This window comes from Hoplias malabaricus, chromosome 2, assembly GCF_029633855.1.
Source record: "Hoplias malabaricus isolate fHopMal1 chromosome 2, fHopMal1.hap1, whole genome shotgun sequence".
NCBI classification, from domain to species: Eukaryota; Metazoa; Chordata; class Actinopteri; order Characiformes; family Erythrinidae; genus Hoplias; species Hoplias malabaricus.
Window position 1 is genome coordinate 58,174,750 of NC_089801.1, and position 15,381 is coordinate 58,190,130.

The following is a 15,381-nucleotide window of genomic DNA, read 5'->3' on the forward strand; positions in this document are numbered from 1 at the left end:
CCCTTGCAATGATTTAAAACATCCATGAAATTCTTTTATCAACATCCCAGAAACCAGTTAACAACCACATATTAGTATCCACCTATCAATGATTTTACTACAGTTTTGTATGTTATAATTTTCTTCAAATATAAACTACATTTAACTCCATGAAATCCAAAATTTTCAAGAAATATAACCACTGCCTTCTGCTGACAAGTTTTATTTGGCCAGCGATGACATTTTCTGTCCATCATTTGTCATAATGTGGCAGTCACAAGCTCCAGACTACAGTTTCATGATCAGCTGCCTCTTATTTCTTGTCAGCTGCAGGCACATCCAAACCTAGACTAGACTCAGGTGAGACAGCATGGGTCAGCTCATGTTTTTTCCAGAAGCCACAGTAAATCATTCATTGCTGTAGTGATATGGTTAACACTTACCCTAGGACTATAAAATGGCAGGTAAATCACTATGACACCATTTACCTCTGCCAGGATAGGAAATTATGGTGAGGATTAGATGCTTGAAAGTGTTTTAAAATTTGATTTAAATCATAGAAAAATGTGGTCTAATTCAAAACCGTTTTTTTTATTCAAAAGATTTCAGCAGTTAAAACAGTTTATGAATTATAATGATTAAAAATTGCACCCAGTGATTCCAGGTAGGCTCTGGACCCAACGCGACCCTGAATGGGATAAGCGGTCACAGACAATGAAACATTATGAATTTACTCTGATATAAAAATAGTAAGATTCTCAATAATCCAATTACACTGAAATAAACAAATGGTTAAACCTGAATATGCTCAATAAATCTATAACTGTGATGTTGTGGTATCAGGGTCTTCAGTTTTTGGAGTACGGGTTGCACAGAGAGTTCGCCACCACTTCACATACAATAGCCTCACCTGGAAGTAGAAGAAAACAGAGAGGCATCAGAGTGAGAATGAGAAAAAATATTGATAATTTTAAAATTGATCATGAAGGAAAAATTTGATCTTTTGTGACCTCAGGTGTATTAGGGACACAACTATAGTCTTTTGCTAGGTTCTATAACGTAAATGGGATATGAATATAATATTGATAAATGTAACATTACATAATGTTGGAGGCTTTTAGGAAGTGTTTAAATGAATTCATTTCATTCCTTCGCTATAATGTTTGTGACTGTTGGATGAATTATTACTCTACATTCCTCATTCATCATCCTAACACACAGATGGTAACAGGGTAATGCTGGTGTTTGTTGGGAAATGGTGGGTCAGTGGGATTGACCCTAAGGTGGAGCAGATAAAGACAGACCTCTTGGTTCAAAACACAGTGGATGAGGAAGATGAATGTTCCCTGATGGGAGTTGAGGAGCAGGAAGATCATCTCCAACATCTTACTGCCGTCCGTGAAGAGACCCAGGACCCAGGGGCAGCCGAAGATGATGAACTGGAGCATGGTTTTCAGCAACACACTTTTACACAGTTGCTGGTCACGCTCAGTGGGTCTGGTTTTCAGACTTTCACTCGTCACTTTTTTCAGAGTTGAGGTCATGATGATCAAGATGCTCAGGAAGAGAAGTGTGTTGGCCTGACAAGGAGAAAAATATCACAAACACATTTCAAACAAAGGGCTATGAGACCCTTGTGAATCAATGGAAAGATGGTAGTGCAAGTGACCAAAGAAACCATTTTCTCCTTTTCTCTTTTATAAACTACCAACCAGTGTATTACCTTAGTTTAATGTGCTTGTTACATAGGGGAGGATTGTTATCACTTCATCTTTTAACTACTATATAAGGGGCAAGGTGAAAACAAAAGGTAGGTGTAAAACTAAGAAATGGGATTAACCCTAAAGTTCTCACCCCAGCACTTATTATTCTGGGATAGCTATCTGTCTAGTCGAGTTTTCCTTTTCACACGTTGGACAATGAAATAAGGAGAAGAATAACAATGCTGAGTGTCCCCTGCAAAAAAGACTTAAAGCACTAAATCACTTTGTCACTCATGTCACTCATCTTCCTCTAGCCACACCCAGTAACTGTCTCCAGGTGTTCCCTGTCTGTGTTCATGATTTTATACACCTCTACTTTTTGTCATTTGAATTTTTGTTATGCACTTGCCATTGTGATCTGTGTACTTGCTTCTTTCATGAAAATGATTCAGAAAGTCAGTTTTGATTTGACACATATGCCTTTACACATGGCTGATTCATTATAGACCCCTGCTCTCAAAAACCAAAAGAGAATCTTAAAATGTTTAGATATGATTTACTTACAGTGAGAATGACACAAACAGGCCCCAGGAAACTCCACACAAAGCCTTCATCTGTCTTAAGCCAGCACCTACAATGAAAAGAAAAAAAAAAACACATTCACAGATGTGATACCCATTTTATTTCAGTCATTTTGATGAAGTCTTTCTCAGAATTAACCCGAATTTGAACCCGAATCCCGCATTTTGCGGGGTAGAAACACACCTTATATAATCAGCTTTGTAAGTCTTGAATGTCTGAATGCTTCTGTGAGCTCTGTATACCGTTAGAAAGCGCAGATCCTACCGTTTCTAAAAATAGCGCTCTCATCGCGGTGCTGTGAAGCCTCTGGGAGTAATCCAGTGTGAAAAACCACCTAAAAATCAAGGCGCTCCTTCAAAATTTTGGTCTTATGTCCTTGTCATGAAAGACTAATGATAGGCGCTAAAATCAGAAAAAAAACCGCTGAAAAAGGGACAAGAAAGACGCTGTTTACTTTCAGTTTCGTTTTGACTCACATAACGTCAACCCACGCTGTCTCTGGGCAGAAAAATATGAGTCATCAGCAAAAACATATTTCTATTATTGATTTATAGTTTTTCAAGGTTTTTTTTTAGGTTTCACATCAAATAACACTGCATTAGATCAACAAATATAAACTAAAAAGCTTAAATAATTATTTATTGTGTGTTTTCTAAATAAACAAGTATTATTTCATCATTTTTTAAAAAGATTATAATAATAATAATAACTGTAAACATTATCAGCATCTGAGAAAACTGCCAAAGTACCAAAATGTTTTTATTTGTTGGGATATTGTCCATATTTGCCCTGAACTAAATTCCTGAAAGTCTGGGCCTGCTGTGACTGTCAGAACTTTATCAGTCATACATCCCAGAGCTTAGAATATCAAGAAAAATATGTCCGTCTGATGCTAAAAATTTATTTTGTCACAGTAATATGACATGTAATAAATTAGCATCAAAAATGCTTATGTTTTCAACTAAAATACACCTCACTAACAATCTGTGTGAAGATATCCACTGTGGGAATATTATTTCAAGGCTGTACATTGAGAAATATGAAAAAAAAAAGCAGGCGCTAGGTAAAATTTTTGGTCAAAACATGACAAATTTATAGAAAAATTGATTTATCGGTCAGCATGAAAACCTCAAGTGATTATATATTTGAGTAGCTAAGGTTCTTTAGAAAATAAAACAACATAGCCATATTCAATATGTCACATAATTACTGTTTAAATGCAACTGAAAGAGGCACTGACAAATAAACGGAATAGCAAAATAGCTATATATATAGGGTCCATCGAGTTAAACTCCATTAACTGAGCTTCATCCCTGATAGAAGAGAACCCTACCCAGTCCACACTTACTGTTCACTGCCGTATCCTTTAGGAACCAGTCCAGCAGACACACCCACCACAATCAGAGGAATAATGTATCCAATCAGAACCAGGTATTTCCAGTTAAGCCCCTCCTTCTTTGATCTTAACTTAGCGAGGTTCTTCACAAGAAGGAAGAGCAGCACAGCTTCAATGAACATCCACACAAAAGCAGAGAGGAAGAGGAAGTGTAGAACACCTGCCAGCACTGCACACAACACCTGGAGAGAGAGAGAGAGGAGAGAGACATGCAGCAGAAAAGAGTTAGTGGCAAGAACCTAACAGAGCACCTAAGCAGGTAATTTAAAGTAAGTCTAATGGAACAGCTGGTGACAGTCGATGTCGGCCCAGCAGCCTGTGGTACGACCTGATATGATGTCATCGTACAAAAATGACAGGCAATATTCAAAATACAAATTTTTGTCTGGCGTGAGAACTTGAGGAAAGACATTAACCGAGTTTTTCTTTGGAGATCACCCTCCTCCAAAATTTACATAGTGCAGTTTCTGCAGTGCTGAAACCAGAGAAGAAATAAGTGAGACTCTATTCTCGCTATTACAGGTCAGTGGAGTCGCGGGGGGTCCAGAGCCTACCTGGAATCATCGGGCGCAAGGCGGGAATACACCCTGGAGGGGACGCCAGTCCTTCACAGAGCAACACAGACACACACACATTCACTCACACACTCACACCTACGGACACTTTCGAGTCGCCAATCCACCTGCAACGTGTGTTTTTGGACTGTGGGAGGAAACCCACGCGGACACGGGGAGAACACACCAACTCCTCACAGACAGTCACCCGGAGCGGGAATCGAACCCACAACCTCCAGGCCCCTGGAGCTGTGTGACTGCGACACTACCTGCTGCGCCACCATGCCGCCCTCTTTCACTCTATTTTCATGTTATTTAAATATGTAAATATATATGTAATATATAAATTTTTGTCTGGCGTGAGAACTTGAGGAAAGACATTAACCGAGTTTTTCTTTGGAAATCACCCTCCTTCAAAATTTGCATAGTGCAGTTTCTGCAGTGCTGAACGCAGAGTAGAAATAAGTGAGACTCTATTCTGGCTATTACAGGTCAGTGGAGCATCACCATCATTTTGAAACTATAATTTTAAAGTAAAAAATATTACATAATGTTCCTTTAAATGTAGGGGTCGACCTCTGCACTTTTAGGCCTGATACTGATAATTACTGACTATTAATAATAAAGCACAGTGAAATTGGGGCCAATATTTATTTACTATGAGCTTGATATACTGCCTGGTAAATTTAGAAGAATGCAGGTCTTAGAGCTTACAGTAAATGAACATAATGTTTATGGCTGGTTGCTGGTAAGTGAGGATTAGCAACAGTGAGGTTTGTTCTTAGCCTTCAGCCTCTCTTTGTGTTGCTGTATACAGAGTGTCTCCAAAAAGGCAGGTCTTGTGGGGTGTTCTTTGTCTACAGTGGTTAGTATCTATCAAAAGTATGACAGCTTACTTCATATGGCACTGTGTACCATTCCTTCCCTCCAGCAGCCCAAACATTTTTGGAAAGCTGCCCCTGCCCCTAAAAGGTAATTTCACTCACCTGCAGAGGTTTTATGTAACGCAGGAATATCTGTGTGAGCAGAAAGAGGAGGTGAGCCAGCAGCAGGGTTAAACACAGGTTGATCAGAGCGGTGTTGGTCAGTCTTGGGCTCCGTTGATAATTAACAAAGGTCACCAGGGATAAGGTTAGGAACACCATCCCCACTGATACAGCTAGGATCCCAATCACCATCATCACGGTATTGTTCTGAAGAAACAACACTCAGGAAACTGTTATAACAGACGAGAACCTCCTCATGTGGATTACTGCTGGTGGTGAAGATTGTTTTTTACAAATTAACTGAAGGAATCTTTATCTGAGAATGTGTGTGTGTGTGTCTGTGTTGCCCTGTGAAGGACTGGCGCCCCCTCCAGGGTGTATTCCTGCCTTGCGCCCAATGATTCCAGGTAGGCTCTGGACCCACTGCGACCCTGAACTCGATAAGCAGTTACAGATAATGAATGAATGAATCTTTATCTGAGAGATTTTTAATGGTGAGTATTATTACTACTACTACTAATAATAATAATAATAATAATAATGATGATGATGATGATGATAAATCATTTATTTTATAGCCCTAACTCTCCTCGTCAGAGCTTAAGGCTGATTTACATGAAAATTAAAGCACAGGAGCTAATTAACTGCTAAAACTTCATAACTTAAGATATTCTGTAAATGTCATATTTGTAAAATAAAAATAAATAAATAATAATAAAAAACAACAAAAAACAGTGTACAATCCAAAACACAACTAATACAGTGTGCTTTAAAAGTAAAAAGGTGATTGTTATAAAACGCATAAGTCACTTTCAGATAAATACAGAACTCTTGTCTAATATATTGCACTTAACCAACAAATAGATCATATTTTTAAATACAAAATAAAGCATGGTATACATATATTTATTTGTATGCCGTGTTGGTACACGTGTTCATCCTCGTTTGCAAACATTGGTACAGCTTTATTCGCCACAAGCTTGTGTCAAGATTTACAACCAAACCAAACTTATTAACAAATATGGGTTCATTTCACCTGATGGAGAATATAAAGTGTGGTCAGTATTCAGCGAGATCTGAGGTTTAACTGTAGACTGATGTGGGTTCACTATTTGGCAAAGAGCAGGTCACTGTTACCCTTCCCTTCTGTGTGTTATAACTGATTACTAATGACATGTGACTTTTTCAATAGAACTGTATACATTTGTTCACATTATTTAGTTGTCATACGTTTATCTTGCACTATTGTCTACTCTGCCTTGTACATCCAGTATCCCACCTCCAAATCAGGTTATTGTCTCCAGTCAGTGTCCCATTGTCTCATGTATGTCTATCAGTGAGCTGTTGGTATCGTATGTCCTGCACTTGTCTTCTGTTTATTTATATACTTAGCTTAGTTGAATTTAGTCTATTTTTTGTTAAATGTTACTGCATCTTGGAGAGGAAAGTAATGTAATTTCCATCCTTTGTATGTCCTGTACATATGCAGAATTGACAATAAAACTCTCTTGATCTTGACATTTAATGTATTTACAACCTAACGAACCACATTAATAATTAGATTTTAAATCATGAATAAACATATATAAGTGTAGTCTTATTCAGATGTGACACCTTTTTCTGCTCATGTATTCACTCAAGCCCAAACCAATCTCAGATGTTTTAGATTTGACTAATTCACTATGTCTCTGAGGAAAATTCCTGATGAAATGTTGGGTTCTGTGGTAATATCACTTTGGTCCCAGAAGGGTTGATGTATCAGAACTAGTCAGCTGAATTGTAGCAGGTAGAGTGAGATTTATTTTGGCCCTCAGCTGAAGGATTGTGTTTTAAAATATTGTGAATATCTTATCCACAAAAATACAGGGAAACATAACCAAACCCTCTTCCTGGCTCCTGTGGGTCCTGTTACAATTATTGATGAGCCATTCAAGCATGTGCTGGTTGACTGAGTAAATGCAGCTGTGTTCACCCTGACAGCAAGGAGATGGAGGACCAATGTTGACCCACTGAGGGCAAAGTTGGAGGTCCACTAGTGTTTTGTACAGTGTTTTCTGGGCGGACCGCTGGTGATTAAACAGAATTTTAGACAAAATGCCTTTTGTTATTCTTTATAAATAAGATTAGTAAATAATTTTGATCCAGGTCAGTGTTAAACTTTTTATCATAATCATTTCATATCAGGCTTATTCTCAATATTACATCTCTCAATGTTGTTGGTAATATTTGTATTAGTTTATTTTCCAGAATAAAAGTCTCTGTGAATGTAAAATCTGTTTGAGCAGATTAATAATGAGTTATATCATGTACAGGACAGTAATCTGAGTGGTCCGATGATGGTCTACAGTCAGTGGTGTGCCAGCCTTTTTATGCCAGTGGACTGATATATGCTCCCTGTCTGGGAATATTTATATTATTTTTATTTATTATTATTCCATCCATCCATCCATTATCTGTAACCGCTTATCCAATTTAGGGTCGCGGGGGGTCCAGAGCCTACCTGGAATCATCAGGCGCAAGGCGGGAATACACCCTGGAGGGGACGCCAGTCCTTCACAGGGCAACACAGACACACACACACTCACACCTATGGACACTTTCGAGTCGCCAATCCACCTGCAACTTGTGTTTTTTTTTGGACTGTGGGAGGAAACCGGAGCACCCGGAGGAAACCCACGCGGACACGGGGAGAACACACCAACTCCTCACAGACAGTCACCCAGAGCGGGAATCGAACCCACAACCTCCAGGTTCCTGGAGCTGTGTGACTGCGACACTACCTGCTGCATCACCATGCCGCCCCATTTATTATTATTATTACCGCATTGGCTTAGAAGAGGCATTTGCACGTACTGACTGACTCCTAATGTTGAAAGGAGTAGAGTAGGAGCTGTTAATTCGGCCGTATTTCACAGCGAGAAATTAAGATGGCGCCAGTACACCGTCTGCTGTTAGTTCAGTCTTATTTCACATTGCTGTTCGTGAACTAAATTTGGAACCATTCGGCGGAGAGCAGAGGTCCTCTTTTCCCTGCACAAGTCTTCTTCTTGAGACCTAAAATGTGTGTGTTCCAGTGGTCAGTGTTGAGAGCTGAACTGGGACACACTCGCGGTGTTTCAGCGCTCCTCCGTGTTTTACTGGAGCCACGAACTGAAATGTGGTGGACGTTGTTGAGGTATTATTTATCCGTCTCTTCTTTATGTTTGACACGAGCGAGATTACAGTCAGAATTCTGAGAATATTCTCTGATTAATGCGCTGCACTGTAATGGAGCAGACACAGTGTAACTGTAAAATGCAGTGTGTTGCTGAAGTCGTGCTATTGTGTAGATTTCAGGAATAAACACTCAGTTCTCTTCCACATCAGGACCACAGTGTGATTAGTGTTTAACCCTGAATCGGTGCACGAACCCATGGCATGTAGTTTCACATGATACAATTAATGATCACGAAAATGCTGGATCCAGAGCGAGTGGATCTGTGACGTGCCCTCGAGGCTCCATCGGGTTACGGCTCGGACTCGTACAATAGACTACAGCCGTATGCATCGCAGTCAGGGGCTGCACTGACGGGGTCATGTCGTGTGGATGCGTTTAATAAATAACTGTTACTTCACTGACTGCTTCTTTCACAACTCACTCATGTCTGTCTGTCTACACATTATAATCAATAATAACCCAAAGAGTGTTTCTCTACATATTCTGATTATATTCTCGGAATTATACAGATCTTTTTACTCAATTATTCAGAGATTTTTTCTCTGAATTCTGACTTTAATCTCGGAATCTTTATTTTTTTCAACGCCGTGGCCCTAAAACTCCGTCGTAGTTTGGAGAATGTTTCTGTGACACAGCCTTTTGTTTTCTAAAATATATTTAACAAACAGAAAGTGTTCTCCACACACCACTTAAATAACACATGAAAACATGCCATGTATCAGAACTCTGGAGAGGGGCAGTGTAGTCTAAGTCCCTGATTGGTGCAGGAACTCTCACTCCAGTCCTCCTGACTCCCCGGAGCATCCTGGGAGATAGACTCCGTGTTACACTCAGAGACAGAGTGAGAGGGTGGCGTGACATTCTCAAAGATTAAACACATTTTTGATAAAAGCTGTTTTGTAGTTTTAATCCAGCATTTGATTCCTACTCAGTCTCTTAATTATGGAGAAAGATTAGTTTTTGATTCATTTAGTTGCTGCCTCTCTGTCTTTGTCTCTCTGTGTTTCACCAGTGTAGAGTGCACCTTTACATTTCTAAACATTAACCCAACATCTGTACAGACAGAACATGCTCCACCTGCTGTACTTTTTGGGAGCTTAGGCTGGTGATGCAGGGTAGCTCTAAGGTTCTTATAATTTAATGCTCAGAAGTCAACACTGGTGACATTTACCTTCAGTGTGTGTTGAGGCACACTTCAGCTTCCTGTAAAGTATGTTATTATCTTTATCTTAAATATATTCCTGTACGTACAACTACAGTTGCTCTTACTTCAACATCTGGACGTGGTCTTGTCTGCATGATGAGAGTGAAGGTGGACAGGTGAACACAGGAGCACACACTGTGACTGATGTTGGACTGGAGCAGGTCACAGCCATCTTTAGTCCATTTAGTGTTGCTCCAGGACACACAGGAGGGTTTACTCTCAGAGACAACTTCCTACACAGAAGAGAACAGTCATGAGTTTGAGACTCTTATACCATGCAGTGTTACTACAGATGTTTCAGAATTCTTGTAGCAGCTGTAAGTCGAGGAATCAGTGTCCAATTGTGTTTGTGGATCACACGGACCAAGCTGATCTTGAGAGACGGGAGGAGAACTGAGAGAAACCTGGGGTGGGGTTCAGTAAGACAGGCACCAAAAGAACTCCAGAGTACAATGACATCAGCCACTCAGAGGCTTATTGGAGATGCTGAATTTCTGAATATTGTTATGTTATTCTTGGTAAGACCAATGTCTGAGGAGCTGAATGTTGTGGTCAGGGAGGAGAGCAGAATGCTTCACCAATTCTAATCCATGACCTGGTTTTAGAGAGAGTATGTGTAGCAGGTCAATGTGGAACCAGTGATGTGGGTTATTCTGCACTGTGGAGGCTGTAGAGGGAAATGTTCTCACTGAGCTGAGCCTGTATTGGTTTATCTCATGAGATCTGTCTCATTTATGGTGACATCAGATATGCAAATAATACAAAGCTGGGCTAGAGGCATAGGCTTTAATTTAAAATTGCAGGTAGAAGCAGCTGTGGAGTCTTTGTGGATAATGGAGGTATTTAGTAAAGGTCTGTGCTGAATCAGTCCCATCAAATATCCAGGACCTGCTGCATAAGGACGACAGGAGCCACAGATGGGAAGTGAACAAAGCATGTGAGGAGAAACATGGTGTGTAGGGTGATGGGGATGGTAAGCTTTTGGCAACCAGTGCAGAGTAATACATGTAACACCAGGCTGAGGACAGGATGGAAACATAGGGCTTAAAAATCCAAGACAAGAGACAGAAACACCTGAGAGTGATTAGAAACATGACAAATTACTGCTCTCAGGTGAAATGGGGAGGAGGTAGAAACCAAAACAAAACAAAAGCACATGGACAAAGCATTTGCTAATTCTATGAAAACAAGAGCATTAAAAAAGAATGAGTACAAACAGAAACAGTCACTGAGGACACAGGAAAAATAATTCCATCATTGTCTGTAACCCTTATCCAGTTCAGGGTCGCTGTGGGTCCGGAGCTTAGCCAGAATCATTGGGTGCAAGGCATGAACACACCCTGCCAGTCCTTCACAGGGCAACAATCCACCTACCAACGTCTGTTTTTGGACTGTGGGAGGAAACCGGAGCACCCAGAGGAAACCCACGCGGACACAGGGAGAACCACACTCCTCACAGACAGTCACCCGGAGCGGGACTCGAACCCACAACCTCCAGGTCCCTGGAGCTGTGTGACTGTGACACTACCTGCTGCATCACCATGCCACCCCTGGACAGATCCGTCTATGGAAATCACTTTTAATCATGACTGATTAGTTAATTACAGAGACATAAAGCACAGCCTGTTAAAAGTCTGGGTACACTTATCATTTGTCTAATTCAACAAACCTGTTCTCTGTTATACTTTTAGTTACAAGAATATTTAAATTTAAATAATAAATAATTAAATAAATAACATGCAAATGTGTGTGAGGGTGTGTGTGTGTACCCTGTGTAGCTGCGAGAAGTGTAGCTGTGTGTGTGTGTGTGTGTGTATTACCCAGTGTAGGTGTGAGTAGTGTAGCTGTGTGTGTGTGTGTGTGTGTGTGTTTATGTGTGTGTATTACCTGGTGTAGCTGTGTGTGTGTGTATGTGTGTAAGTGTATTACTCGGTGTAGCTGTGTGTGTGTGTGTGTGTGAGAGAGAGATAGAGTGTGTGTGAGGGTGTGTGTGTTTACCTGCTTGTGTTTGAAGGTGAGGGTAATGGGCTCAGACAAGTGTTCTGTCTTTTTGTTGCTGACACAGACTGTCACCACTGGAGAGTTGAGGTAGTACTCAGCGGTTCTGCTCTCAGTGTTCGGTTCCTCCACAACTGAGGTGTTGGTGGAGTTCAGAGCTTTATAACTGACCAAACCCACGTAGGCAAAACCTGAGGAGAGCGTCCGGACAAAGGGATTAACTCTGTTTCTGTTCTTTGCATTTGTCCTACAGTGAATTAAAAAGAACGTGTGTGTGTGTGTGTGTGTTTTACCTGGATACTGTTCCCCCACTATAGTTTTCCAGCTGATGTTCAGATGGACATCATCGGTGCCCAGAGTCACACTGCCAGTGGGCGGAGTCACATTCTTTTTCACCACAAGCCACGCCTCTGTGTAACAATCACATGACAACTAGGTGTTACATGCTTCACAGACAACAGAAAACCCCACCCCACCAAATCAGAAGCAGCAGAGCAAAGATGTGTGTGTGTGTGTGTGTGTGTGTGTGTGTGTGTGTGAGTGTGAGTGTGTGTGTACCTGAGATGTTGTTTTCCACTCTGGTAACAGACTCGTTGAGCTGGGGTCCGATGAGATGGAGGGTGTCCTCCATTGCTCCGAGGAACACACTCAGCGTGGAGCTGTCATTGATATTTCCACTGGACACAACCTCACCACTGACCTTCATCAGGTCCTGAATCACACCACACACAGTGGTCCACTAAGTTACGATTCTGTCCTGCAAATTTCTGTGATTTCCTGGTTTATCACAACTACTTCAGCTCAGACAGCAGCAGGTAATGGGATGGTGAGTTTGATCGTGTGTGTTCATGAACATGAGGAACACAAAACACATAGGTATTCTATAAAAATGGCCTTCGTCTGTAGTAAATAATGAGACTCATTACCTGCAGTAAAGACTCTCCTGAGAGCTGTGGAGAAGTGTGATTTCTCAGAGACTCACAACTCGACATAAACAGACTCAACACTTTACCCACTCCAGACTGAGAGAGAGAGAGATCACATTTTTGAGTGAAACGGGTTTGAATATATTGACTTTTCTAAGAGTAATTAAAGACAGGTGATGACTTACCAGCATGTGTATGGTGTTGGCTTCATCACATTTCAGCTCTACATGAACACACACACAAATTTTCTTTATTAGGTATACATACGCTTTTGAGCATTTTGTTTATGTGGACCATGCTCATGAAGTCTGAAATCAGGAAGCAAGCTCAGACGTGATTGTAGAGCAGGAGTAGATGAAGTGTTTGATGGGTAGAGATTAAAAATCAAACAGAAAGGAGAAAGAAGTGGGAGAGAGAACAGTGAGTGCAGAGTCGAGACACAGGAGAATGTGATATCATTGTAGTGCAGGATGTCTGTGCATCAGTGGTGGAGATGAGAAATGAAGAGTATGTTTCTCTTGTAGCAGGACTAGTGAAAGGGCTGCTGTGGTCCTGGAGCACATTCTGGAGGCCTGTTCAGCTAGAGATGGCGTAAAGGAGAGTCAAAGGTTCAATCTGCACATCTGTCACAGCAGGAGGACTGCAGCCAGAAAGAAGAGAAGCTGAAAAGTGGTGGATGTGCACAGATCTGGTGGTACAGGAAAAATGAGTTGAAGAACTTGGAGCAGCCAGAGTGGCAGGGGAAGCAGGGAGGACAAGGATCAAAGCACAAGGAAGAGGATTGGCGGACCCAAGGCCAAAAGAGGAAGCTTACTATCTGAAGCAACCAGGTCAAGGATCTTTCTGTAATATTCTCTGTGCTCCAGAGTCTTCTGCCACTTCTCTTACCCGTGCATTTGCTCTGGTTGTTTCCGTAGTTAGTGTATCCAGTTTCACATTTACAGCTGTAGCTGCCTTGTGAGTTCATACAGGATCCATATTTTCCACAGATTAGTTCCTTACTGTCACACGCATCAGTGTCTGAGAGAGAGAGAGAGAGAAACAGAGAACACAAAGTAAATACAATAACACTGTGTTTAAATAATGTAGAAAACAAAAACCATAATCAGAGGGATAATATTTTTGATGGATCTTTAGGAGAATGACTCTAAGCCTGGTTTTGTGAAGGTGAAACATTTCAGAACCTGGTCTAAATTTATCCCAGTTTTCTGAGACAGACCCCAACTTACGGACACTATAAAGACTGAGCTGGAACACAGAGGGTTAATGAAGGTGTGTGGATGTGTCATGGACAAACTCGTTCTCACCTCTGTCCTGTCTTCACAATGGGGGGTTGGGGGGAGGGGAGGCTTATAAACTGATATAAGCCGAGGGGGGGCTTTATATATAAAACAAGTTAAATCTTGTTACAGTATCTCACCACAGTCTCACAGTGAGAACTATTAGAGACATTTATTTATATAGAATATAAGATGATTTAACTTCACAGGACATCACTCCTGCAGTGTGTTAGTGTTAAACTCCAGCCATACAGCCCCTCACCGATGCACACACACTGATTAACACACACACACACACACACTGATTAAAATGCAAAATTCTTCTGTATTCCAACATCTTTCTGTAGTAGAACTGCAATGAGAAACTTTCACTGAATAAAACCAATTAAAACAAATAGAAGTGTATCCGTGAGCTGCAGTCACAGTGTCTGGTTTCAGAGCACAGTCCTAAAGTAAACAGAGAGGAAACAATGATCTCATACACAGTTCCTCTCCCTGCACTGGAGAGAGTCTCACAGCACTCAGAATCACAGGGGCCCACTGCCTCTTTGTGTCAGGGGCGTAAAGGATCCCACAGTGTAGTAAAACAGTTAGCCATATTAGCATTTTCATCATAGGATCTAATGGAAAACTGTTAGCGTCAGACTCTAATGTGTTTCTCTGCTCTTCTGTTTGAATCTGAGTGAGTTATTCATACTCAGATCATCATCTTATTGTGATCTTATTTCACTCCTGTGTTGTTGTGGTGTGTAAGAGATGACAGACACAAGCGCTGTATTCCTCTGTCTCAGTCTTTTCCCTGTTACAGCTGCAAGCCATGGATAGAAGCAAGCTGAATAGTGTTACTGTATTTGACAACAATCTCACAATGTGAAATATTAGAGACATGAATGTAATTTAAATTGATTAAATTCCACAGCTATCACAGTGTGTGCATTTTAAACTCCAGTCCTACAGCCCCTCACCGGTGCAGGGGGCACTCTGGTTGCCTTGGTTCTGGTAGCCCTGGGGGCAAATGCAGGTGTAACTCCCAGGTGTGTTTTTGCATGAACCAAAGGAACCACAGACAGAGGAATTCCTCAAACACTCATTAATATCTGAAATGGACAAACACACACACACACACACTGTTTAAATGGCAAAAATCTCCTCTAGTCCAAAGCCATGAAGCGATATTCTATTGAACATTTGTTGTGTGTATCATTAAACACTCAGTGTGTTGCTAGTTTGAGTTTTGTTTGTTTCTGAATGAAGTGTGAATGTCTAAGATATTTTTACAAAATGTAAAACAAATAAAAACATATTCCAGTATTTCCACAGACATAACAATAACGTCTGATAACATTAAAATAACCCCAATGATAAATTACTACTATAACAATAAAAATATCAATTCAGTATTCAATAGTATTTCAATATTACAATAAAATAAATAATGAAATAAATAAATCATCATCACTGTAACCGTCAGAATGCAGCTTATATCTGCACTGTGTTAAAAATGTGTTGAAGTGACATTATGACAAACTTGAACCTGTATTACATCATGAATCTGG

The 15,381-nt window shown here is 40.6% G+C and overlaps 1 protein-coding gene across 1 annotated transcript; it reads right to left on the reverse strand.

Moving 5' to 3' along the window:
* Positions 1-568: 568 nt before the first annotated feature.
* LOC136677275 (adhesion G protein-coupled receptor E3-like) lies at positions 569-5,395 on the reverse strand. The gene is made up of 5 exons (XM_066654770.1): positions 5,201-5,395; positions 3,613-3,842; positions 2,247-2,313; positions 1,284-1,559; positions 569-889 (listed from the first exon to the last, which is right to left on the reverse strand). Exons 1-5 carry the CDS (start codon positions 5,393-5,395, stop codon positions 797-799), a joined length of 861 nt encoding a protein of 286 aa, XP_066510867.1. The 3' UTR covers positions 569-796.
* Between the last annotated feature and the right edge of the window lie 9,986 nt (positions 5,396-15,381).

Coding starts and splice junctions, on each gene's coding strand:
- LOC136677275 (XM_066654770.1), bottom strand. CDS start 5,395: ATGATGGTGATTGGGATCCTAGCTGTATCAGTGGGGATGGTGTTCCTA. Junction 3,843..5,200: donor GTTACATAAAACCTCTGCAG/GTGAGTGAAATT, acceptor CTCTCTCTCCAG/GTGTTGTGTGCAGTGCTGGC. Junction 890..1,283: donor ACTGTGTTTTGAACCAAGAG/GTCTGTCTTTAT, acceptor TTCTACTTCCAG/GTGAGGCTATTGTATGTGAA.